The 22065-nt window shown below is 34.9% G+C and overlaps 1 protein-coding gene across 2 annotated transcripts in view; it reads left to right on the plus strand.

Annotated features, from left to right (window-relative positions):
* LOC150094599 (uncharacterized) overlaps positions 1-22065 on the plus strand; it is a 429939-nt gene that overhangs the window by 45965 nt on the left and 361909 nt on the right. For both annotated transcript variants that reach the window (XM_090411060.1, XM_090411061.1), the window contains exon 2: positions 462-619. In XM_090411060.1, the coding sequence (XP_090267186.1) occupies positions 471-619 (149 nt within the window). In that variant the 5' untranslated portion in view covers positions 462-470. The remainder of the gene's footprint in view (positions 1-461; positions 620-22065) is intronic.

Here is a 22065-nt window from a genome sequence, read left to right on the forward strand (position 1 = left end):
TTGACAGTTTTAGCAATGTGATCCCTAAACTCCAAATATCTGTTCACCGCCACTCCCCGATCTCTCATCTCCTTGACCTCCATCAAAATTTCTTCATTAATTGCATACTCTGCAAAAAACCTTGCCTACCAAATTTTAAGACATTGCACTTTGCAACATTAAACTGATAGCTTCAATCATTTGCCCACTCACATAGTCAGTTTAGATCCTCCAGCAAGGCCATATTGTCTGCTCTATTTCTCGTGTTCCTTCCTAACTTTGCATCATTGACGACTCTGTTCATTGTGATTTAACTAGACAGATCTGATGGTCATGTCCTTAGTATGTGAGTAATATCTGTATGAGTTTTAAAGAATTGCTCTTTATTTAGCATATACTTTGCACGAAAGTGAATAATTATTACTTGAATGTTGATGGCCTACATGAATATAATAATTCATTTAGTCTTCATTCTGCTTTAGTATCTTGAAATGGCTGCAAGTACAGAAATGGCTGAGGTTATTGAAGTGAATTCTTCTGTATCATTAACAGCAGAACAAAAAACTATTCAATCTGAACCTGTTTTCCCCCCTGGTTTGCTTCAGAGTTTGGTAAGGAGGAGTCCAAGGGCACCAGCTAGGTAGGTTTGATTGGATTTGCTAACAAAATAATATTGTTTTCTAGGATTATATAGATTATTTCAAATTCATGCTTTTGTGCCAGTGCATCTTCCAGAAAAAAAAAAAAAAAAGCCAAGTACTGAGAAAGTAGGAGATTGCCAGAAATTTAGAAGCTTCATGTCTGACATTGTTTTAATTGTTGAGGAAGTATTCAACCTTACAAAGCAAAAATGATGAAAAAATGAACTTATGTTAGACATAACTGCTTCTGAATTGCAGGCTATGACATTTTCTCAGTATTCAGCTTATTTTTATACATATGTTTTTAGATGTGGGGGAAACTTATTTGAGAAATAACTGGTTGAAATAGGTTATATGTTGTAATGTGTAGAATCATTTGCAACATTTTACAGCATTTTTTTCCCATCATCTTTATCAATGAAAGTGCAGAAAAGATGGTAATGTAACAAGGTTTATAGATTTGTAAAAGGCACATAAGAAGGTGTCAGTCAAAAATAAAAAGTGTTCAGAACACTGCTTACAGTATAAATGAGGCATTAAACACAGGAAGTTAGAATTAAAGTAGTAAGTACAGGAGGACAGTGATATAAAATCAGATGTAAGACAAAGAGTACACACATCTCCACTGTTAACCTCCCTACCGGCTAATGTGGATGAAATAGTGACACCAAATTGCACTTCTTATCCATGTTATTCAATGGGTTTTAGAGCTTCGTATCCAGATTTAGCTCGACGTCTATAGACGTCATGGCCGGTTGGGGGGGATTAATCATCTATATGGATCATATTATAAAAGAAAGTGGCATTAAATTGATATCAAAATTAAGGATGGGTCTGAGATGTTAACCTCAGCTCTTTCCTTTATGCAGATGAGATTATTCTCTTAAATAAATCCAGTATAAGTCTGCTGGATTCCTTAACTAAATTGAATAACTACTGTAACAAATTTTCTTTGAAAATCAGCAGTAAAATGACACACTCTGATAATGAGCAAAGAACATCGAAAACATCAGCCGCATACGTGGTTTACATGGGGTAAACCAAGAACAAGCAAAACATTTCATTTTAGGTGCAATTTTTAGTGAAGGTGGTAAATTAAATAGTTTATACTAGCTTTACTATTTTATATGGAATAAGAGAGAAATTATGGAGCCCTGTGACCCTCGTATAACACAGTACTTATATATTTTATATATATACATATACAGGTAATCCTCGTATAATGCAGTATTTATACAACGCAGCTCGCAGCTTCGATATAACATGGTCTACAAATTTTAGTAACCCTTGTTCAACGCGGTACTTATACAATGGCATTTCGATATAACACAGTCTACAAATTGTAGTAATCCTTTATCTATTTCACTGCGTGACTTAAAAATAAAATTTTATCTTCATTAAATTTGTGTCTGCCCATATCTCGCATGTAGCTATAAGTGCCGAATTTATATCAGGGGAAATACCTTTTAGTAGGTTACATCTGGTTTGAAAATTGTTTTTTCAAGTGTTTTGCAGCCGATATGGAAAGTTACACAAAGAAAAAGAATATCAACTTCAAAATACTACTAATTTTAGATAACATAACACACCAGGCCATCCAACAAATTTAAGCCATCCAGATATTAAAATAATTTTGCCACCTAATACTACTGCACGTATTCAACTACTTGTCCAAGGAATCAACATTTAAGTCATATTATATTTGTCGAACATTCCAATTAATTTTTGAAAAAATGGTATCTAATCCAAACATGGTACTGCCTCAATCGTGGAAAAGTTTTCAATATTGAATTGTGTGAAAATTATTTCTTTGTCCATTAAGAAATTACAACCCTCTACACTGAATACATGCTAGAAAAAAAAAATGGCCTGAAGTCAGTCTTTCTGGAATACAAAATTTCGTACCTCCAGTGGATGAAGAGCTAAGTTGTATAATAAACGTCCCACACATTTTTGGTGGAGAGGGCTTTTACAATATGGTTGAAAATGAAATTATTGAATTAATTGATGGGGAAGCAGATTTAAATGAGGAGGAACTAGTACAGTTAATAGATGATGTCGAACCAGATGGCTGGGAAAATTCTGCTGAAGATTCTGATTGTGATGAATCCATTAAAAAATTCAGCTTAAAGAAATTAGCGGAAGAATTGGACTTGGCAAGAAAGTTAGGAAGTTATTTTACGGATAATGATCCCTTGATGGAGTGCTCCAGAAAATTCACAAGACAATTGGATATTTGCTTAGCTCCATATTATGAACTTAATAAAAAATTTCAGCATAGTGGTAAGCAAGGTCTTATTACTGTCTTCTTGATGACTAAACCAGCCAAAGTATGCAATGAGAATTGAGATTTCAAGTAATGTCCAGCCACTCATAAATAAAGAATATCTACAAAATGTTATTTTTGAAGACAGTGATGACGATTAAAATATGCACTTTATTTTATTTTGCCTAAAACATTTAAGCGCAGTGAAGTTTACATGTAATTTATAATTTTATGCTATGCATTTGTTTCATAGTTTGTTTTCTTAACTTACATGAATTACTTGAATTAAGTAAAAATATATTTTTTTGTTGGATATGTCATTGTTTTTTATATAATTAAAAAAAAAAAAACTCTTTTGGAACATAATCTTTTTCTATGTGATCTGAGTATCGCATAACACAATTTATATAACATGGCATATACGCATTATATGAGGGTTAACTGTGTGTGTGTGTCATCAAATTCCTGACATGTACCCTCAAGGGGTGTACAGGATATGATAGTACTACATGAAAAATTTACATCATTACTAACTTCCTGTTTACAATTTTCCTCTAAATCAATCTGTTACCTGTCAAGACTCCAACATTATCAGACCTTATAGGTAAGCAAGGTCTTATTACTGTCTTCTTGATGACTAAACTAGCCAAAGTATGCAATGAGAATTGAAATTTCAAGTAATGTCCAGCCACTCATAAAAGAATATCTACAAAATGTTATTTTTGAAGACAGTGATGACGATTAAAATATGCACTTTATTTTATTTTGCTTAAAACATTAGGCAATCTTACCTAAATCATTAGGCATTATTACCATATCAATCTTCCTCTTGGTCTTTTTCCTGCAAAATTAGCAGAGAACACTAGTTTTGCTAATCTTTCCTCTCCCATTCTGTTTAAGTGACCATACTACCTGAGATCAGTTCTTGTGGTATTTGAGAATTTTTACTATGATATTGCCATTGATGCCATCTATTCATGCCCCTAATCTTTCTCAGGACTCTCATATCTGAAGTCTCTAGTCTTTGGTCAAGTGTTTTACTTCTAACCCAGCTCTCAGATCCGTAAGTTAAAATTAGTTTGAACACTATCTTTTATATAGCTAATTTAGTGTTTTGACTAATTTCTCTCTTATTCCATATAAATTTTATTCAGTTGACTACTTCCTATCATACCAGCTTTGTTGATTCTATTTCCATATTTAATTTACCATCTTCACTAAAAATCGTACCCAAGTAGCTGAAATGTTTTACTTGTTCTGTAGGTTCTCCATTCACAATGCAGTTGATATTTTCAGTGCTTCTGTCTATTTTCATTGTCTTTGTCTTGTTATTGCTGACCTTCATACCATATCTATTACAACAGTTATTCAATTTAGACAGGGAATCTTGCAGACTTGTAGCGGATTTATTTAGAAGTATAACATCATCCGCATAAAGCAAAGAGCTGACATTAACACCTCCAATTTTGATATCAGGTTTAATACCACTTTCCTTCATAATGTGATCCATATAGATAATGAATAAGAGAGGGGATAATGTACACCCTTGTCTGACACCAGATTTAACATTAAACCATCTTCCTGTACTTCAATTCTAACTGCTGACTTACAACTCAAATAGAGACTAAGTATTACTTGATATAATGCCCCATTAATACCATATAACTGTAGCGTTTGAAATAGCTTCTCTCTTGGCACCTTATCATATGCCTTTTCCAAATCGACAAAACTTAAATACAGATATTTGTTATATTCCCATGATTTCTCAACTATCTGTCGTAAAGTGAAAATTTGATCCTGACAGTCTCTATTTGGCCTGAATCCAGCTTGTTCTTCACCAAGCTTTTAGTTTTCTTACAATATGATTTAATCAGCAAAATAAACTAATAATTATAAACACAAAAATTAAAATTTGCGAATTCTAATTAAATACTGCACTATGTCTGAACTTTGAACACCTTTACCCCTTAAGGAAACATGCAGTTGTAATATAGTATTGTTCTAAGCTTATTTATACAGCTTGCAACATGAATTAGCTTAGTTTAATTATATGCGTGAAAATTTTGCATAATGCAGATTCTCTGTAATGCTATTTAAAAAATACAATTATCTTGCAAAGACAAGTCAATGACCAATCATGTGACTGAGTTCATCATGAAAAGTGTGTGGCTCCACATCGAGTACTACCTACTTTCTTGTTTTCACAAATTTTATATTTATCTTCCCTGTTAAGTTATTGTTCATGGATAATTTATATTAATTCACCCTTCATTATGAACAATGAATGAAAGAGAATACAAACTTAGTTATGATGAGATATCTTGTGGTGCTGACTCTAAATCCACTTTAAAGGAATGCCTATTTCTGTATAATTATACAGAAATGTATTACTTTGTCATTTTTTTTATATAACATTAATTATAACAATATTTATCTTTGAACACCTTTACCCCTTAAGTAAACATGCATTTGTAATATAGTATTGTCCTAAGTTGATTTATACAGCTCACAACATGAATTAGCTTAATTGTATGCATGAAAATTTAGCTAGACCAATACTTTGGGTGAGTAAACGTTTTCCTAGCTAGTAGATTTAAGTTGTATTTCTGGAGCTCTGCTTATAATAGTTTGAAATTCTGAAAATAATTTAATGTAGTTACACTTTTTTAACACTGATAATAAACCAGCAAAAATTTAAAACATACCTTCAAAATTACTGATTAAAATTTCTTTTAGAGATAATATTGGCCAAAAACATATCTGAATGTTCTTGAAAAGAAAGATCATCACCATATTTGTGGAACCTTGAAATTTAGTTATTGAAGAATTATTTATTTAAAATTTAATAATGGGCTTAAAATAGTATAAGGTGAAAAATGCAGAAAGTGAAGAAGAGGCGACATATATATATATATATATATATATATATAGAGAGAGAGAGAGAGAGATGAAATAGCAACTGTTTAATACAGTTAAAAACAAAATTGAAACCACAAAGAACTAAAAAAAAAAATGTTAAGAACTTAACATTTTCTCTCCTTTAGATCTACTTTCACTGATTGATACGATATCAGCAGATTTTTTGCGGAAAAAAAAAATAATCAGAATATCTACAGTTTTTTAATCTTTCACCAGGCCAGAACTTGAAAGTACAACTCATAGAACTTTTGTCTTGAAGGAATGGAGAGAGACGAATCACATCTTCTTGTCTCTCTCTTTACCCACAGGGATTCCTTATGATATTATTATTATTATTACGGGCAACTCCAGGGAGTCATTAGACTCATCGAGGGAGGCCCCAAATCATTTTCATCACAACTATTCGACATTCATACAGTATCTATCATACCTCGCCTTAAACTCATTCACTGTCACAGCATCCACCACAGACTCAGGGAGCGCATTCCACTCATTCACTACTCTAAAAGTAAAGAACCCAGCTCTAACACCTTTACTAACCACACTTTTGCCCAGTTTCCATGGATGTCCCCTAGTCCTCCCACAACCAGCCCTGTTCTCAAAAATATCTTCTGAATTAATTTTATAGAAACCCTTCAGTAATTTGAATGTCTCAATCATATCTCCCCTCCTCCGCCTATCAACCAATTTTTGCAACCCACAAATCCTCAACCTGTTCTCATACGGTTCATTCCACAGACCTGCTATCATCTTGGTCACTCGCCTCTGGATCCTCTCCACCTCCTCCCCATCAAGAAGAAACCTAGGTGACCAAATCTGAGCACAGTAGTCGAGATGAGGTCTTATCAAGGCTCGATACAGAGGAACAATAACCTGCTTGTCTCTGCTTGTCAACGTATTCTTCAGCAACCAAGTGATTTGATGAGCTGATTTGGCCACTTTTGCAATGTGTCCCCTAAATTTCAATTCCTTATCCACCAACACTCCTAAATCTCGTGCCTCATCAATTTCCTGGAGCACGGTTCCACCAATGCAGTAAACTGCCTCCCATCTTTTCACCCCAAAATGCATAACCTTATATTTTGCCACATTAAATTGACATCCATTCTCCCTAGCCCAGACCTCCAATCTATCCAAATCATCCTGCAAAATTTTGACGTCATCTGCATTCACTATTGCCCTACCCAACTTCGCATCATCCGCAAACAAATGAACTGTTCCTCTCAGATCCTTTCCTATATCATTTATGAACAATTTAAACAGCAGTGGTCCAAGAACAGATCCTTGTGGTACACCACTAGTCACAGGCCGTCTTGTGGACTCTACTCCTGAGTAAACCACTCTCTGATATCTCTCCGTCAACCACCCTCCTATCCATCTCACCAACCCTATGTCCATTCCCATATGCTGCAATTTACTGATTAGAATTCCATGTGGTATCCTGTCAAAGGCCTTAGCAAGGTCCAGCAGAATCACTGTAAACCCATTACCCTTATCCAGTTCAGCCGTCACTGTGTTATAATACGTGAGCAAGTTACTGAGGCATGACCTACCCTTCACAAAACCATGCTGTCCCCGATACAGTATCCCATTTTCTTCTATCCAATCTTGTATTTTCCTCTTGACTATTTTCTCTAAGACCTTGATAATGATTCCTGTTATGCTGATTGGCCGGTAATTTTCAACAGCAGCCTTGGAACCACCTTTGTGCAGTGGAACTATTTTCCCCTCTTTCCACCCCCTTGGGACTGACCCAGTCCTGAGGCTCAAATTAAACATAATGGTCAAGGGCACTGACAATTCTTTGGCCGCTTCACGTACGACACGAGCTGGTATACCATCCAATCCCACAGATGTATTGACATTGAGGTTCTGTAATAGACTAGTTACCTCTACCTCATTCATCACAATTCCAGTATAAGCTGTTGGTTCCTCCATTTCTGCAAAGCCACCACCTGGATGATATACTCTTGCAAAGTGTTCGCTCAGTAATTCCACAACATCGACTGATTCAGTTACCTGAATGTCAGTGATATCCCGTGTTATTGGTAATGAGGATTCTATACTGAAACTATTTCACTTATTAACATTTAGTTGTTGAATTACAATTCACTGTTGCTTACTTATGAGAAAAAAAAAATCAGTAAAATTGTTTAAATTTGACCATATCATGAATATTTCATCACAAAAATACATAAAAACATCACGTTTTTTTTTTTTTTATGCCATCTAGATGTTTCTGAATTTTAATGATTAAACTTAGATTCTCCATCTCACATGGCTCTTCTCTCTCTCTCTCCATTTCCCCTTTCAGCAGATGTAATTTCATATTGGTAAGTTCCTTTATGTTGTCCATAAAGAAACTTTTGGTGGCTTCATCTCCTTCTCATGCTCTCAATCTTTCCCCATCATAATTGCTTTTTAAATTATCCATCTGCTTGCATAAGAGCCTGTGTAGCTCAGTGCATGTGGCATTTGCACACCATGGCACTTGATCGCACGAAGGAAGACTTTATTTCTAATCTAGTCATCGACTAGAGGAAATTTTCTAAGCCTATTTTCGACCGTTTTCCGAGTTAGTTGATCTCTGGCATGGGCAAGCGGGTTTTTTCTGCCGGAAACTCAAGAAAATCGACCGTAGAATCGACATTATTTCAGACATTAAATATATTGTGTTAGGGATCACGAAATGGCGGTAATTGTTGAGCCGTCTCTCTCTTCACTGTGTGTTGCTTAATTAGCGATAGCCTTGGGCCAGCTATCTGTGATTGGCTGCCAGTGGAGATTGAACTGCCCACTATCTCCAAAAGTTAGATAGGGCTAAATGCCCTTGCCTACTCCCTATATGGAAATAAAAAGGCATTAGCTGATTTTTTTTTTTTTTTTTTTTTTCATCTACTTGCATAATATGCCCAAAGCACACTTACCTCTGTTTAGCAGTCATTGTCTCCAAAGAGCATTCTGTCTTTATATTCTCTAAAACCTCTCAATAGTCATTTTTCTAGTCCATGAGAGTTCTTGATGTCCTCTCTGTGTCTATTATTCAAATTAATAAATTTGCTTTCTGTGTTTCTTCTTAGTGATCTGGCTTTCAAATCCACACATCACCACTGGAAAGTCCAACGCTTTAACAATTCTAACTTTCTGCATCTCACTAATACCTCTCTCCTCCCTCATAATTTTTAAGTGTACCATAGTTTTTCCCTCAATAGCTATAATTCATATTAACCATCATTACTTACCTTGGATCCCAGTAATCATAACTTTCAACCACTTCTGTTTTATCTCCCACAATTATAAATTCATCCTTAGATTAGTTCTGCCCATATATTAACTGAATGCTAAAAGCACTTTCTAATATCTACATTTTTGATATGATTCTGCCATTGATGCTATCTTTTCACTCTCCTGATTTTTCTCAAAACTCATAATCTGCAAATCTCCAATCTTTGGTCAGCCATTTCATTTCTTGTTGTTCAAACCAATTTCAACTTGAAATTGGTTTGAACACTGCCTTATATACCTTTAGCTTAATGTTTTGACTAATTTCTATCTCTTATTCCATATAAATTTATTCAGCTGCTTCCCATCCACCAACTGTGTTCATTCTGTTGTCTATTTCCATATGTAATTTTCCTTCTACATTAAAAATTGTCCCTAAATAGTAGAAATATTTTACTTGCTCTATAGTTTCTCCATTGAGAATACAGTTGAAGTTGTCCATGTTCCTGGTTGATTTTATAATTTTGGTCTTTTTATTGCTAATTTTCATGTCAAATTTGTTACAGCTGTTATCCAATTAAGAGAATGTGGAAGATCTGCCCTGAATTTGTTTATGGATGCATCATAAACAAATCTGCATAAAGCAAATCATCTGCATAAAGCAAACGGCCAAGTTTGATGTCTCCAATTCTGATATCAGATTTCCTGCTTTTTTTTTTTTTTTTTCCCATAATCTTCTTCTTCTACAGCTTCTCCCACTTAAGTGGGGTCACTGTTTGTTATGAGTCTCCTTCACACCTTCCTGTCTTGGGCTGTCACCACATCCAAGTTCTTCATCTTCAAGTCCTCTTGTACCAGCTCCCTCCATCTCTTCTTTGGCCGCCCACGCTTCCGCCTTCCTTGCACATCCATCTGCATGACCCTTCTTCCCACATATTCGTCCTCCCTCCTCATCACATGACCAAACCATCTCATCCAAACCATCTTTTTTTTTCATAATATGATCCTTATAGATAATAACAGTATATCATTGTCTTGCACCTGATTTTACATCAAACCATGCCTTTTGTACTTCTTTTATTTCTAAATGCTGACTACTTCTTTCCTTTGGAACAGTCTCCCCTCACTCTGCTTTCTCCAAAGATTACAACCCTCAGCTGTTCAAGCAAAATGGGAACAGATCCCTTCTTATTTCTATTCCCCTTGCCCACACATGACACTAATGTGCTATAGGTCTTGTGGCATTTTGTGTGTGAATCCGATTTAAAAAAAAAAAAAACTTTTTGTGTCTTCTGTCAATGTGAATCTGTTGAAACATTTGTGATGACTAGTCCATGGCCTGAACAGAAATCTAGCTAGCACTTACTGGAATTATTAGTTTTATCCTTCAGATTTTCCTAAAATTAATTTCATTTCCTACCGTGCTAGTTTGATCTCCAAAAAGGACCACCTTTCCATTTTCTTTGTCAGCTTTTACTAATGACTTTTTCTATATTTCTTTAGGAGAATCTTCTGTGGCACTGTAGGCACAAATAAATTTCACTGTCTAATTTCCCATTTTGAAATGTGCCCATATAACGAAACTTGTGTTTAATGTTGAATACTGTTGTTACTCCTTCTTTTCCCTGATCACTGTTGCCTGAATATAGCATCCTGTATTTATTATTTAGCAAGATCTTGTTTTACTCTAGTTAAGATCCTGTTTTAGTCTTATTTTTCTCAGTAACACCAATTATGTCCACATAGTACTTCACTAGTCCTTCTACCAGGTCAACCTCTTTTCCATTGACGATTCTTATGTTGATGGTGCCTAACTTGAATTCTGCCGATATTGAGTTTCTTACAGTTCATGACTTTTCACTGTTGCTGACTTTTGAATGGAACATTATACAGAGCAATGCATAGTAGTCTATATTTAAGTTCTCAGTTAGCAGTTAGAATTGAAGGAAACACAGGAAGATTGTTTCATGTAAAATCAGGGGTAAGGCAGAGGATACGCTTTATCTCCATTTTTATTCATCATCTATATGGATCACATTATGAAAGAAAGTAGCATCAAACCTAATACTATAACTGGAGATGTCAAACTTAACTCTTTGCTTTATGCAGATGATGTTGTACTCCTAAACATATCTAGTGCAAGTAATATATCTCAGCTATTTAGGCACAGTTTTTAGTGAAGATGGCAGGTTAAATCTGGAAATAGACAACCGAATAAGCAAAGCTGGTATGGTGGGTAGCGAGGTGAATAAATTTATATGGAATAAGAGGGAAATTAGCCAAAACACCAACTTGCAGTATACAAGGCAGTGTTTAAACTAGTTTTAAGTTATGGATCTGAGAGTTGGGTTAGAATTAAAGTATTTGATCAAAGGCTAGAGACAATAGTTATGAAGGTTCTGAGAAAAATTAGGGAGTGAACCGATGGCATCAATGGCAGAATCATATTAAAAATGAAAATATTAGAAAGGAACTTGACATTATTAGCATTCAAGAATGTGTCAGCAGAGCTAATATAAGGTGGTATAGCCACTTAAATAGAATGGGTGATGAAAGGTTAGCAAAACAGGTGATTTCTGACCAAATCAATCCACCTAGACTTCGGTCTAGGTGGACTGATTCAGTCAGAAGTGCCCTTAGAAGCATGAAATGTTAGATATTGACAATATTGAAATGCTCACAAGTAATAGACTGATTTGGAAGAAAATTGTTGATAGATGATTAATAATAATGTAAACTTAATCATGTAATACTGTCATAGTAACCTGAACACTCCTCGGGGGTACATATCAGGAAATTGATGATGATGATGATAGTAATCATTACTCTTAAATACCTGAATTGTTCTACTTTTTCTATTTCAAGGTTCCTGGTTTTCACACTTGTATCATTTAACTGATTCTGCCTGGTATTAATTATTTTGTTTTGTTTTTTTGTTTATTAATTTTTAGCTCTATCTCTTATGCTGGTTTGTCTAATTCCAAATATGTTTCTTCTGCTTTCTCTGTGATTCTTGACATAGTGTCATTTTCATATGCTGTAGTCTGCACTGATTTGTTTATTTGAGTGTCTTTGGTACCTACAGGCCACAATTGGATGAGGTATTCCAAAGCTAAGTTAAAAAGTATTGGAGCTAGACTATCACCTTGTTTTAATCCTTGAGTTATTGGAAAGAGATCTGTTAAACCATTTTGTATTTTAACCTGTGCTTCTGAATTTTCTATTGTTAATTCTTGTAAGTCTTACTTGCTCATCTGATATTCCAAAATGTATCATCATCTCATATTATTTTCCTCTATTAATGCTGTCAGATGTTTTGTGGACGTCAACAAAAATATATCTGTATGTATCTGATCAGTTGTGGATTCACCTTTCCTGAAACCTCCATAGTAGACACCACTTATCTTATCCATAAATGGTTTAAATCTATTCTTTAAAATAGAGGTAAATATTTTGTATGATGTACATAAACAGAGAAATATCTCTATAATTTCCCCATCTGTTTGGTGATTCTTCTTCTTCTTTTGTATTAGGCAGATCAGGTCCTGCATTTCTTCTTTCCTCCACACAGTTACAATCACTTCATATATTTTGTCTTCTAGTTTCTTTCCTTCTGCTTTCAGTAACTCAGTAGGGATTTTATCTATTCTGGGGATGTATTATTTCTGAGTGTATTACCTTTATGATATCCCGACAGAAACATTCTTCAGTAGTAGTTGGTATGTGATGTTCATGGAAGTATTTTCTGTTTGTTTTTACTTTGTTTGTTAACATGTTTTCTTTTCTATCTTTGCATGTATCTAACCCAGGCCTATATCCTCCTTTAATTTACTTAATTGTATTATAAGAATCTCTAAGATTGCTCTTCATTTCTTGTTCTGTTGTGCATATCATTTTGTTAAAAGCTTGTCTTTTCTTTGTTCTGCTAATTATATCTGCTTCTTGTCTTAGTTCTTTATATTTTCTTTCTTCAATCCTAGTAGGTATTGCAGTAAATTCCTTGTATGCTTTATTTCTTTTTATTACTGCTTGAGCACATTCTTTATGAAACTAGTCTCTTATTTTTTGCTTATCCCAGAGTTTCTTCTGGGAGTATTCAGAATCTACTGTTTAATGTATCTTTGGCTTCCTTGTATATCCTGTTCTCTATCTATATTTTTGGTCTCTATTCTTCTTTAGTTTTGTTCTGGAAATCTGTTTTAACTTCAATTTCTTTAAGAGTGGTAAGGTTTAACCACTCGGCCAACCAGGCTGGCTGGTTGGCTTAACCTCTCTCTGGCCAAAAGGCTGTAGGTTCGAATCCTGCCATGGACATGGATGTTTGTGATTGTCTGTGACAATACTGGTGGTGGTCATTGGTAGTTGGCATTGGTGTATATGCAGTTTGTTGTAGTTGGTGGATTGAGTGGTGGAGACAGGAAGTTGTGGAGCAGGGTGCCCCTTCTTCGATGAGTCTGTGGACTTACTGGAGGTGTCATGTAATAATAATAAAAGAAAGTTTAGTGACCTTTCATGTCTGGCTTGTTTCTTCACTGAGATTCTGTACCTCTGTTTTTGACCAGATAATGATCTGAATCACAACAGGTTATCTGTATGATCTTATATCCGTAATACCTGATGTTGATCTTTTATCTATAAGCACATGGTCAGTTTGATTAAATATTGTACCATCTAGGGATATCCACATCCTTTTATGGATGTCTTTATGAAGAAAGCATGTGGATGATATAACCATATGTTTGCTTATTTCAAAATCTATCAGTTTTTCCCCATTATCATCAAAGTGTGCATGCAGACTGTGTTTCTTCTGAGTTTTTCCTTTATAAATATCTTTCTCTCCGATCTTGGCATTGAAATCTCCAGTAATTATTTTTGTCATTAGATGGTGTTGAATCATACAACTTCTTCATTTTGTAGAATTTTTCCATATCTTTCTTTTCTTCTGTTGGTTCATGAGTATTTGTAATTCATAAAATTAAAAAAAAAAGTTCTGATTCTTATTGTGCATAGTCTTTCATTCACAGGTCAAAAATATTCTCTTTAATGTCTGTCTACTATAAATGTCAAAATTCATGTTTCCCTGATTAAAAAAAAAAATAAAAATAATAATAATTTGTATAGATGGATTTCTGTTATGAACACTTTAAGTACTCCTGTCTTATGTAATGTTCTTATGTTTTGTGCCCCGAAATCATAATCCAGTAGTCATTTTTTGAGTTGTACCATCAGTGAATGGTTCATCCATTTTGAGGCCTTTTTTGGGGATTGGACAATGGAAAACTACTTAAGGAATGGGTTGTCAGCCTATTCCTTAAGTAGTTTTCCAGTAATAGGCTGTCAGCCCATTGTCCAATCGCCAATCTAGAAGACCAGATTTCTGTATTTAAATCCCCCAGAAATAGGGTGGCCCAGCTATATTCCCAGGTACTGGGCTACACTGGGCTCCTTATTCAGTATATTTGGAGTAGTCCTAACAGAAACATTTCAAGGGATTCCATCCATTCCCAGAGGGATGAACCCATTAGTTTGTAGCTCCCCCCCCCCCCTTTTCATTGATCTCAAATCCTGTCTGTAGTTTTACTGATGTAGTGCTCCATTCCTTCCCTTTTTTTGATATCACTTGTAGTGATTAAAGAAATTAAAGTTTTAAAATCTTTCATAACCAGTCTTGTAACACCAATCTTGACATTCTCTAGTACAGTGTTTCTCAAACTGTGGTATGCATATCCCCGGGGGTACCTGACAATTTTCAGCTATGTATCATTAACGCAGAATCATTATTAAGAAAAAAGGAATTAATTTAAACGTATATATTAACAGTTTTTATTTAACTACCTACAAAGGACACTTCTCGAAGGAACTGTTGAGGGAAAGAGAAAGAGAGGAACACAAAGACTGGAGTGGATGAAAAACATAGAAGACTGGACCTATCTCTCATATGAGGAATGCAGCAGAGAGGTGCAGAATAGGACATGGTGGAGACACATGGTAGTTAATCTCCTGGAGGGAGAAGACACCTGACAGGACAGGATAATTAACAGTAAATTATATACTATATATGAATTTTCCTATTCAAATTGTGATAACTGCTTCATTTGAATAGTTCACAAATTTGCGGGTGATCACTCGTGAATCTTCGTTCAGCTTCGTATATGAACGTACATTGTGAGCCTGCAACAATGCAAAGAGCGTATGATAGCGACTGAGATAAAAAAAAGTAATTATATGAATCATTAGCAGATGTAATTAAGACAGTTAAGCAGATAATAATCAATGTGCTTCATTATTTGATCATATTACAAATTTGTTGTTAGTTAAAATAATTAATAGGTTTGTACTACTTTTACAGTGATATAATTACTTTAATGATGTATGGAAGTTATAATACCTATAATGAATATTATACTTTTCTTAGCTTTCGAATTCTTAAGTATAGATCATTGGTTAAAGACTGGATTTATAAAATGCACAAAAGAGAGCAATATAGCTGATATAAGTAGCTGTAAGCAACAAGAAAACATTGTATTTGATATGGATCAAATGAAATTGCTAAGGGTGTGTCATCTAACATCTCTAAAGAGCCAACTAGGAAGAAGATGAAAAAACTTTGTCGTATGATATGAATTACTTGAAATGTGAATTTTTATAAATGGGAAATGAAGAGGAACCTATTCCATTATGTGTGATTTGTGGTGAAACTTTAAAAATGAAAGCATGGAACCATCTAATTTAAATCACCATTTTGAATCATAATATAATGAATACAAGGACAAACCTATAGAATTTTTTTAAAATAAACTAAAAAATTTAAAAGAATCCGAAAAAATGGCATTGATTATGTCAGGAGGTGACAATATGAAGGCTTTAGAAGCTTCATATCATGTGTCGCTATTAATAGTGGTGCTGCAGAAACAATTGGTGAAACTTTGGTCAAGTCTGCAGCAAAAAATAATAGCGGAAATTATGATCAGAGATAATGCAAAAAAGATCTTTTGATCGGATTTGCCTTTTAAATGGTATTCTTCATCGAAGAATCACTGAAATGACTGAAAATATAAAACATTCTTATCGATTTACATAAGTCATTATTATGCATCGCAGGTCGATGAATCCACCGACATTACAAATTTTGCAAATCTTCTAGTGCTTGTTAGGCATGAAAATAATCAAAAACATGACGATCTTTTATTTTGCCAACCCTTGCCAGAACATACAACAGGAGAAGAATATTCAGCAATATAAATACATTTATGCATCAAAACGAGTTTGATTGGAAAAATTGTGTTTGAATAAGCATGGGCAGAGCAAAATCTATGGTCTGATCTGAAAAGGGCTTGTTTCAAGGATTCAAGATGTTGCACCAGATGCAAAGTCGACACACTGCTGCTGCTGCATACACAGGGAGACTTTGGCTATACATGTGATGTCTACAGACCTAAGAAAAGTTCTGGATGAAGCTGTAAAAATGATACGTTATATTAAAGGCCATCCTCTAAATGCCAGACATTTCTCTCAACTTTATGAAGAATGAACATTGCCTTAGCAATGTTCATTGGCTTTCTCGTGGAAAAGTCCTTGCTCATTTATTTGAACTTCGGAATGAACTACAAGTTTTTCTTCATGAAAATTTTGAATTGAAAAAAACATTAACATAATTGGAAATAGCTCAGTTAATTAGCATATTTGGCAGATATATTTATTAAATAATTTTAATTTGTCTTTACAAGGCAAGGAAATTTCTATATTTCATGTCCTAGATAAAGTGAACACCACATTGGTAAAGATGAAGTTATGGCAAAATTGAGTTGGTAGTGGAGAATTTGATGTATTTCCATCTCTTCATGAATTGCTCGCAAGTTCAAATGAACAAATTGATGATGATGATGATGTGAAAATTACTATCATGTAGCATTTACAAAGCTTATATCATGTTGGAGACTTAATGGATTTTTTACAACACTCAAAAAGAATTAAAATAGAATTTAATACTTCCTATATTTTGTCCTAGTCACTAGGACATCTACGGGGATTACAAAAACAATTAATGTAACATATACACAAATAATAAACAATACTAAGCCCAACCACATGGGTGACACTAAAGTCCTATCTAGGTAGAGCGCCCTCTAAGGGCAGTAGTAGGTGGCCTGGAATGTAAGGTGGGAACTCTGGTGATGAGTGTTTCCCAAATCTTCGGAAGCTTAATGCAACCGTATTTATTGAGATTTGGTTGGTTTTTGAGAGCTGCTGCTGCTTCTAAGAAAAGTCTCTCTTTCTTGAATTTGCTGTGGTGGAGCATGGTGGTTTTCTTCCATGATACCCTGTGGGTGGTGTCCAAGCCTGAATGGCCATAGTTGTGTTTGAAGATGTAAGAATTGTGTTACTCTAGACGGATGGATGCTGATCTGCCTGTCTGTCCAAAGTACGCCAGCTTACAGGAACAGGGTACTTTGTAAACTCCAGGCAGAGAGAGAGGAGGGAGCTGATCTTTCGTAGAACGGATAAGGGTAGCAAGTTTGCGGTGGGGCTTATATGCTGTGTGTAGGTTGTACTGTTTTAGTATCTTGGCTATTTTTTCGGATGTGCCACGGATGTAGGGTATGGTGATAGCATTTTTAAAATCTTGTTGACGAGAAGGACGGGGAATGGGGGAGGAGTTGATTATTTTTTTGATACTGTGATCGCTGTAGCCATTGGAGAGGAAAGTGCTGTGTATGTGGTTAAGCTCAGTAGTGAGGGCGGTTCCACTGGAACAAAGATTGTGGACTCTCTTGGTAAGAGTTTTAATAATGCCATATTGTTGAGAGGCCTTAGCCTTGTGACTAAGGTGTCTAGGAAAGGTAAACAACCCTTGTTTACCCTTCCTAGACACCTTAGTCACACGCCTACCTAATGATACACTTACCTTCACCGTATACAGAAAACCCACACACACACAGGCAGATACATTCACAAACTCTCACACCACCACCCCTCTCAACAATATGGCATTATTAAAACTCTTACCAAGAGAGCCCACAATCTTTGTTCCAGTGGAACCGCCCTCACTACTGAGCTTAACCACATACACAGCACTTTCCTCTCCAATGGCTACAGCGATCACAGTATCAAAATAATAATCAACTCCTCCCCCATTCCCCGTCCTTCTCGTCAACAAGATTTTAAAAATGCTATCACCATACCCTACATCCGTGGCACATCCGAAAAAATAGCCAAGATACTAAAACAGTACAACCTACACACAGCATATAAGCCCCACCGCAAACTTGCTACCCTTATCCGTTCTACGAAAGATCAGCTCCCTCCTCTCTCTCTGCCTGGAGTTTACAAAGTACCCTGTTCCTGTAAGCTGGCATACTTTGGACAGACAGGCAGATCAGCATCCATCCGTCTAGAGGAACACAAGTCTTGCATCTTCAAACACAACTATGGCCATTCAGGCTTGGCTGACCATGTTTTGGACACCACCCACAGGGTATCATGGAAGAAAACCACCATGCTCCACCACAGCAAATTCAAGAAAGAGAGACTTTTCTTAGAAGCAGCAGCAGCTCTCAAAAACCAACCAAATCTCAATAAATACGGTTGCATTAAGCTTCCGAAGATTTGGGAAACACTCATCACCAGAGTTCCCACCTTACATTCCAGGCCACCTACTACTGCCCTTAGAGGGCGCTCTACCTAGATAGGACTTTAGTGTCACCCACGTGGTTGGGCTTAGTATTGTTATTTGTGTATATGTTACATTAATTGTTTTTGTAATATCCATAGATGTCCTAGTGACTAGGATGAAATATAGGAAGTATTAAATTCTATTTTAATTCTTTTTGAGTGTTGTAAAAAATCCATTAAGCCTCCAACATGATGTCCTCACAGCATTTAAGCCTCTACACACGTACAAAGCTTATAAATGAATCTAGAAAAGCATTTCCCTGAACTGTACATGATTATTGAGTGGATAAGATATAATTTAAATATCAACAAATCTATGCCAAATGTTCTGTCACCAATAGAAGAACAATTTTTAGAACTAGCTTCTGATGGTTTCCTAAAAAATAAATTTCTCTTTCAGAAATGGTTATCATCATTTAGACTACAAATACAGAATGACAATTGTGTGTTTGGTTTAATCCTTTATCATCAAATATGGAATTTTTTAAGGAATTTTTTCCATCAAATACAAAATGAATTTCCTGAATTAACAGATAAAGCTCTAAGGTTCATATTTCCATTTCCCAGTTCATATCTGTGTGAAGTTGGATTTTCAGCCCTTGTAGATATTAAAACGAAGAAAAGGAACCACATTAGATATGCTGAACTGCATCTGAGATTGAAATTAACAACTATAGATCCAAATTTTGCTAAATTTCCACCATGAGCAATTTCACTCCTCTCACTGATAATAAATTAAGTAAAAATTTATAGTATCTTTATAAATTTTGTTCTATTAAAATAAAGTATTTTTGTTTACATGTACATCTAAATTCAAATAAAATAGCCATTTATAATGAAATATACTTATTTATTATTATTATTATTATGATAAGGGGGTATTTGATGATAATGAAAATTTAAGAAGGGGGTACACACAGTGGTGAGCTATGGAAATTTTAACAAAGGGCTCGCATCTAGCAAAAAAAAAAAGCAGTATTTCACACAAAAACTTTTATTAATACAGCTTGTGTACAAATTCCAATCAAAAAGTGTGAGAGGACACTCAACCTCTAAAGGCTATAATTTTTAAACAAATATTTCATGATGTAAACATGAAATATTTGCACACAATCAACTGTGTTAATTTATCTTACATAAGAAAAACATTTTTTAACTATCAAAATATAATAAGAATGAAATCTTTTATAAAACATTTGATTGGCTACTGGTTTTACCATACGATTGGCTACCAGAAGAGAGAAGGGTAAAGATAGCGCATGCGCTTATTTTATTTTCAAACTTGGGCTCATTCGTTATACAATAACGAATGCGCCCAAGTTTGAAAACAATAATTCCAAATAATCTATACACTGCCGAATAGACTAATTTTTGTTAGATTAACATATGAATTTGTCGCTTAATATATTTCAAAAAAAAAAAAAAGAAAACAAGGGGCTCGCAAATTTGAGAAAAATTTAACAAAGGGCTTGCACGAGCCCCTTATAGCTCACCACTGGGTACACGGATATCTGAAGTTTGAGAAACACTGCTCTAGTGGAATGAAGACAGCCTAGCGAATGTAAGTATTGCTAAAACTGTCTTGTCCTGTTTCTTGGTAGATCTGACTTTAGTTTCCTTTACCTTTGATAATATTCAAATCTCTAGTCAAGATCAGATTTTTCTTATTGAGCTGACTTACAAGTGTAGTCTTTTTTTGATACAAACATGTTACATCCATATCCTCCATAGTCTTAGTGTTCTTTTCCATTCAAGACACTGTTTCTTGTATACAACTGCTATCATTATTGAAATCCCAAATCCATCCATCCATCCTTAGAGCCCACATTTAATATGGTATATCAAATGCCAATAGGGAAAATGTCATCCTTCTTTATTTAAAAGAAAAAAAAAAGTTTAGAAGCACTGGCAGGTTCTCTCCGAACAACCTATTCTAGTTGGAATAGGTTGAAACATCATACCAAATAACTACTGAGAGCAGAACATCAGTGGGTGGAATACCAGTTACATTGCATAACATAATGCGCATATAGCACTCAACTATTTCAGTGGTCTGATATCAGAATGGGATCTTGATGTTCAAGATGAGGAGATGTGTTCATAGCTTAAAGGTTAAGGAGTGACAGAAATGCATTCTGATAAAAGGAATGTGAATAACTACAGCATCTCAGAGCAGCCAACACTAAATTGTGCAGATTTAGTTTCTCTGCAGTTTTCATTAGCAAAAATGAATAAAGTAGATGTCTCCAAGTGAGATGTGTTTAAGCAGTTTTTTTCAGAAAGTGCAAGAGGGAAACATTTTTTAAAGGGCATATTTCATCTGAGTGTGCAGTTGAACAAGATATGGGTGAATGAGAAAATTTTATACACATCTTCATTTAGATATGTCAGATATTTTCATGTGTTGTGGTGTTTCACAAACAAGTGTGTGCATAGAATTTTGCATGAAGAAGGCTTCTTTGCATACCACATTTAGAGTGTTCAGCACCTGGAACTGTGTTTAATAGTTTCATCAAAGCCTTACAATGCTTCGTTTTACGACAGTACACTCAGATGACAATTTTCAGTCGTGACCACTGCCTATTTATATTATTCTGCATTCATTCATACGTTCATTCATTTTTAGTGACATGATGCTACCCTGAATCAACCAATGCACAGAATTCATTAACTCAGTTTATTTGTGACATGGTTGCTCACTACATCTCTTTCTGTTTTGGCATATTTGCTTTGCTTTGCTGTTTATATAAAACTTATTTTATTGTTAATAATGGCAGATAAAATTCAAAGTAAGGATGCTGTTACTCCTGGGAAAAGAAAGACACTTAAACCTATTACATTACATGCTAAAACTAAAATTATAAAATTTAGTGATGCTGGTATATTAACACTGAGATAGGGTGCGAGCTAAACATATTGTACTACTATTGTTGCAGTTGTTAAAACAAAGATAAAGTGCCACACTACTTAATACTGCAGTTACCTGTAATTGTGGCATTCTTATTGTTGAAAGGGAAATCTTTTAATGATGGTGTAGTTTGATAAACAAACTGGTTGGCATGCTTCCTTAAGAAAAGCTATTCAGAATAACTTTTTTAAAATTAATTTTTATGGTTATTTTGCCTATTTTTCTTTAATAGTGCCCCTTTATGATGTCATTGGCTTTTCACTCAATTTTTTTAGGTCATTACTGATGTTTAAAGACATAGCCAGCCAAAAGACTGCAGGTTTGAATCCCACCATGGGCATGGATGTCTGTGAAAATACTAGTGGCGTTTGTGTAGATGCTGTGATTTGCTATATTTGGTGGATGTAGATGCTGTGATTTGCTATATTTGGTGGATTGAGTTGTGACGGAGAGTTCTA

The sequence above is a fragment of the Typopeltis vanoorti genome, chromosome 21 (genome assembly GCF_054136105.1).
Source record: "Typopeltis vanoorti isolate ZY-2024b chromosome 21, IOZ_Tvanoo_1.0, whole genome shotgun sequence".
NCBI classification, from domain to species: Eukaryota; Metazoa; Arthropoda; class Arachnida; order Uropygi; family Thelyphonidae; genus Typopeltis; species Typopeltis vanoorti.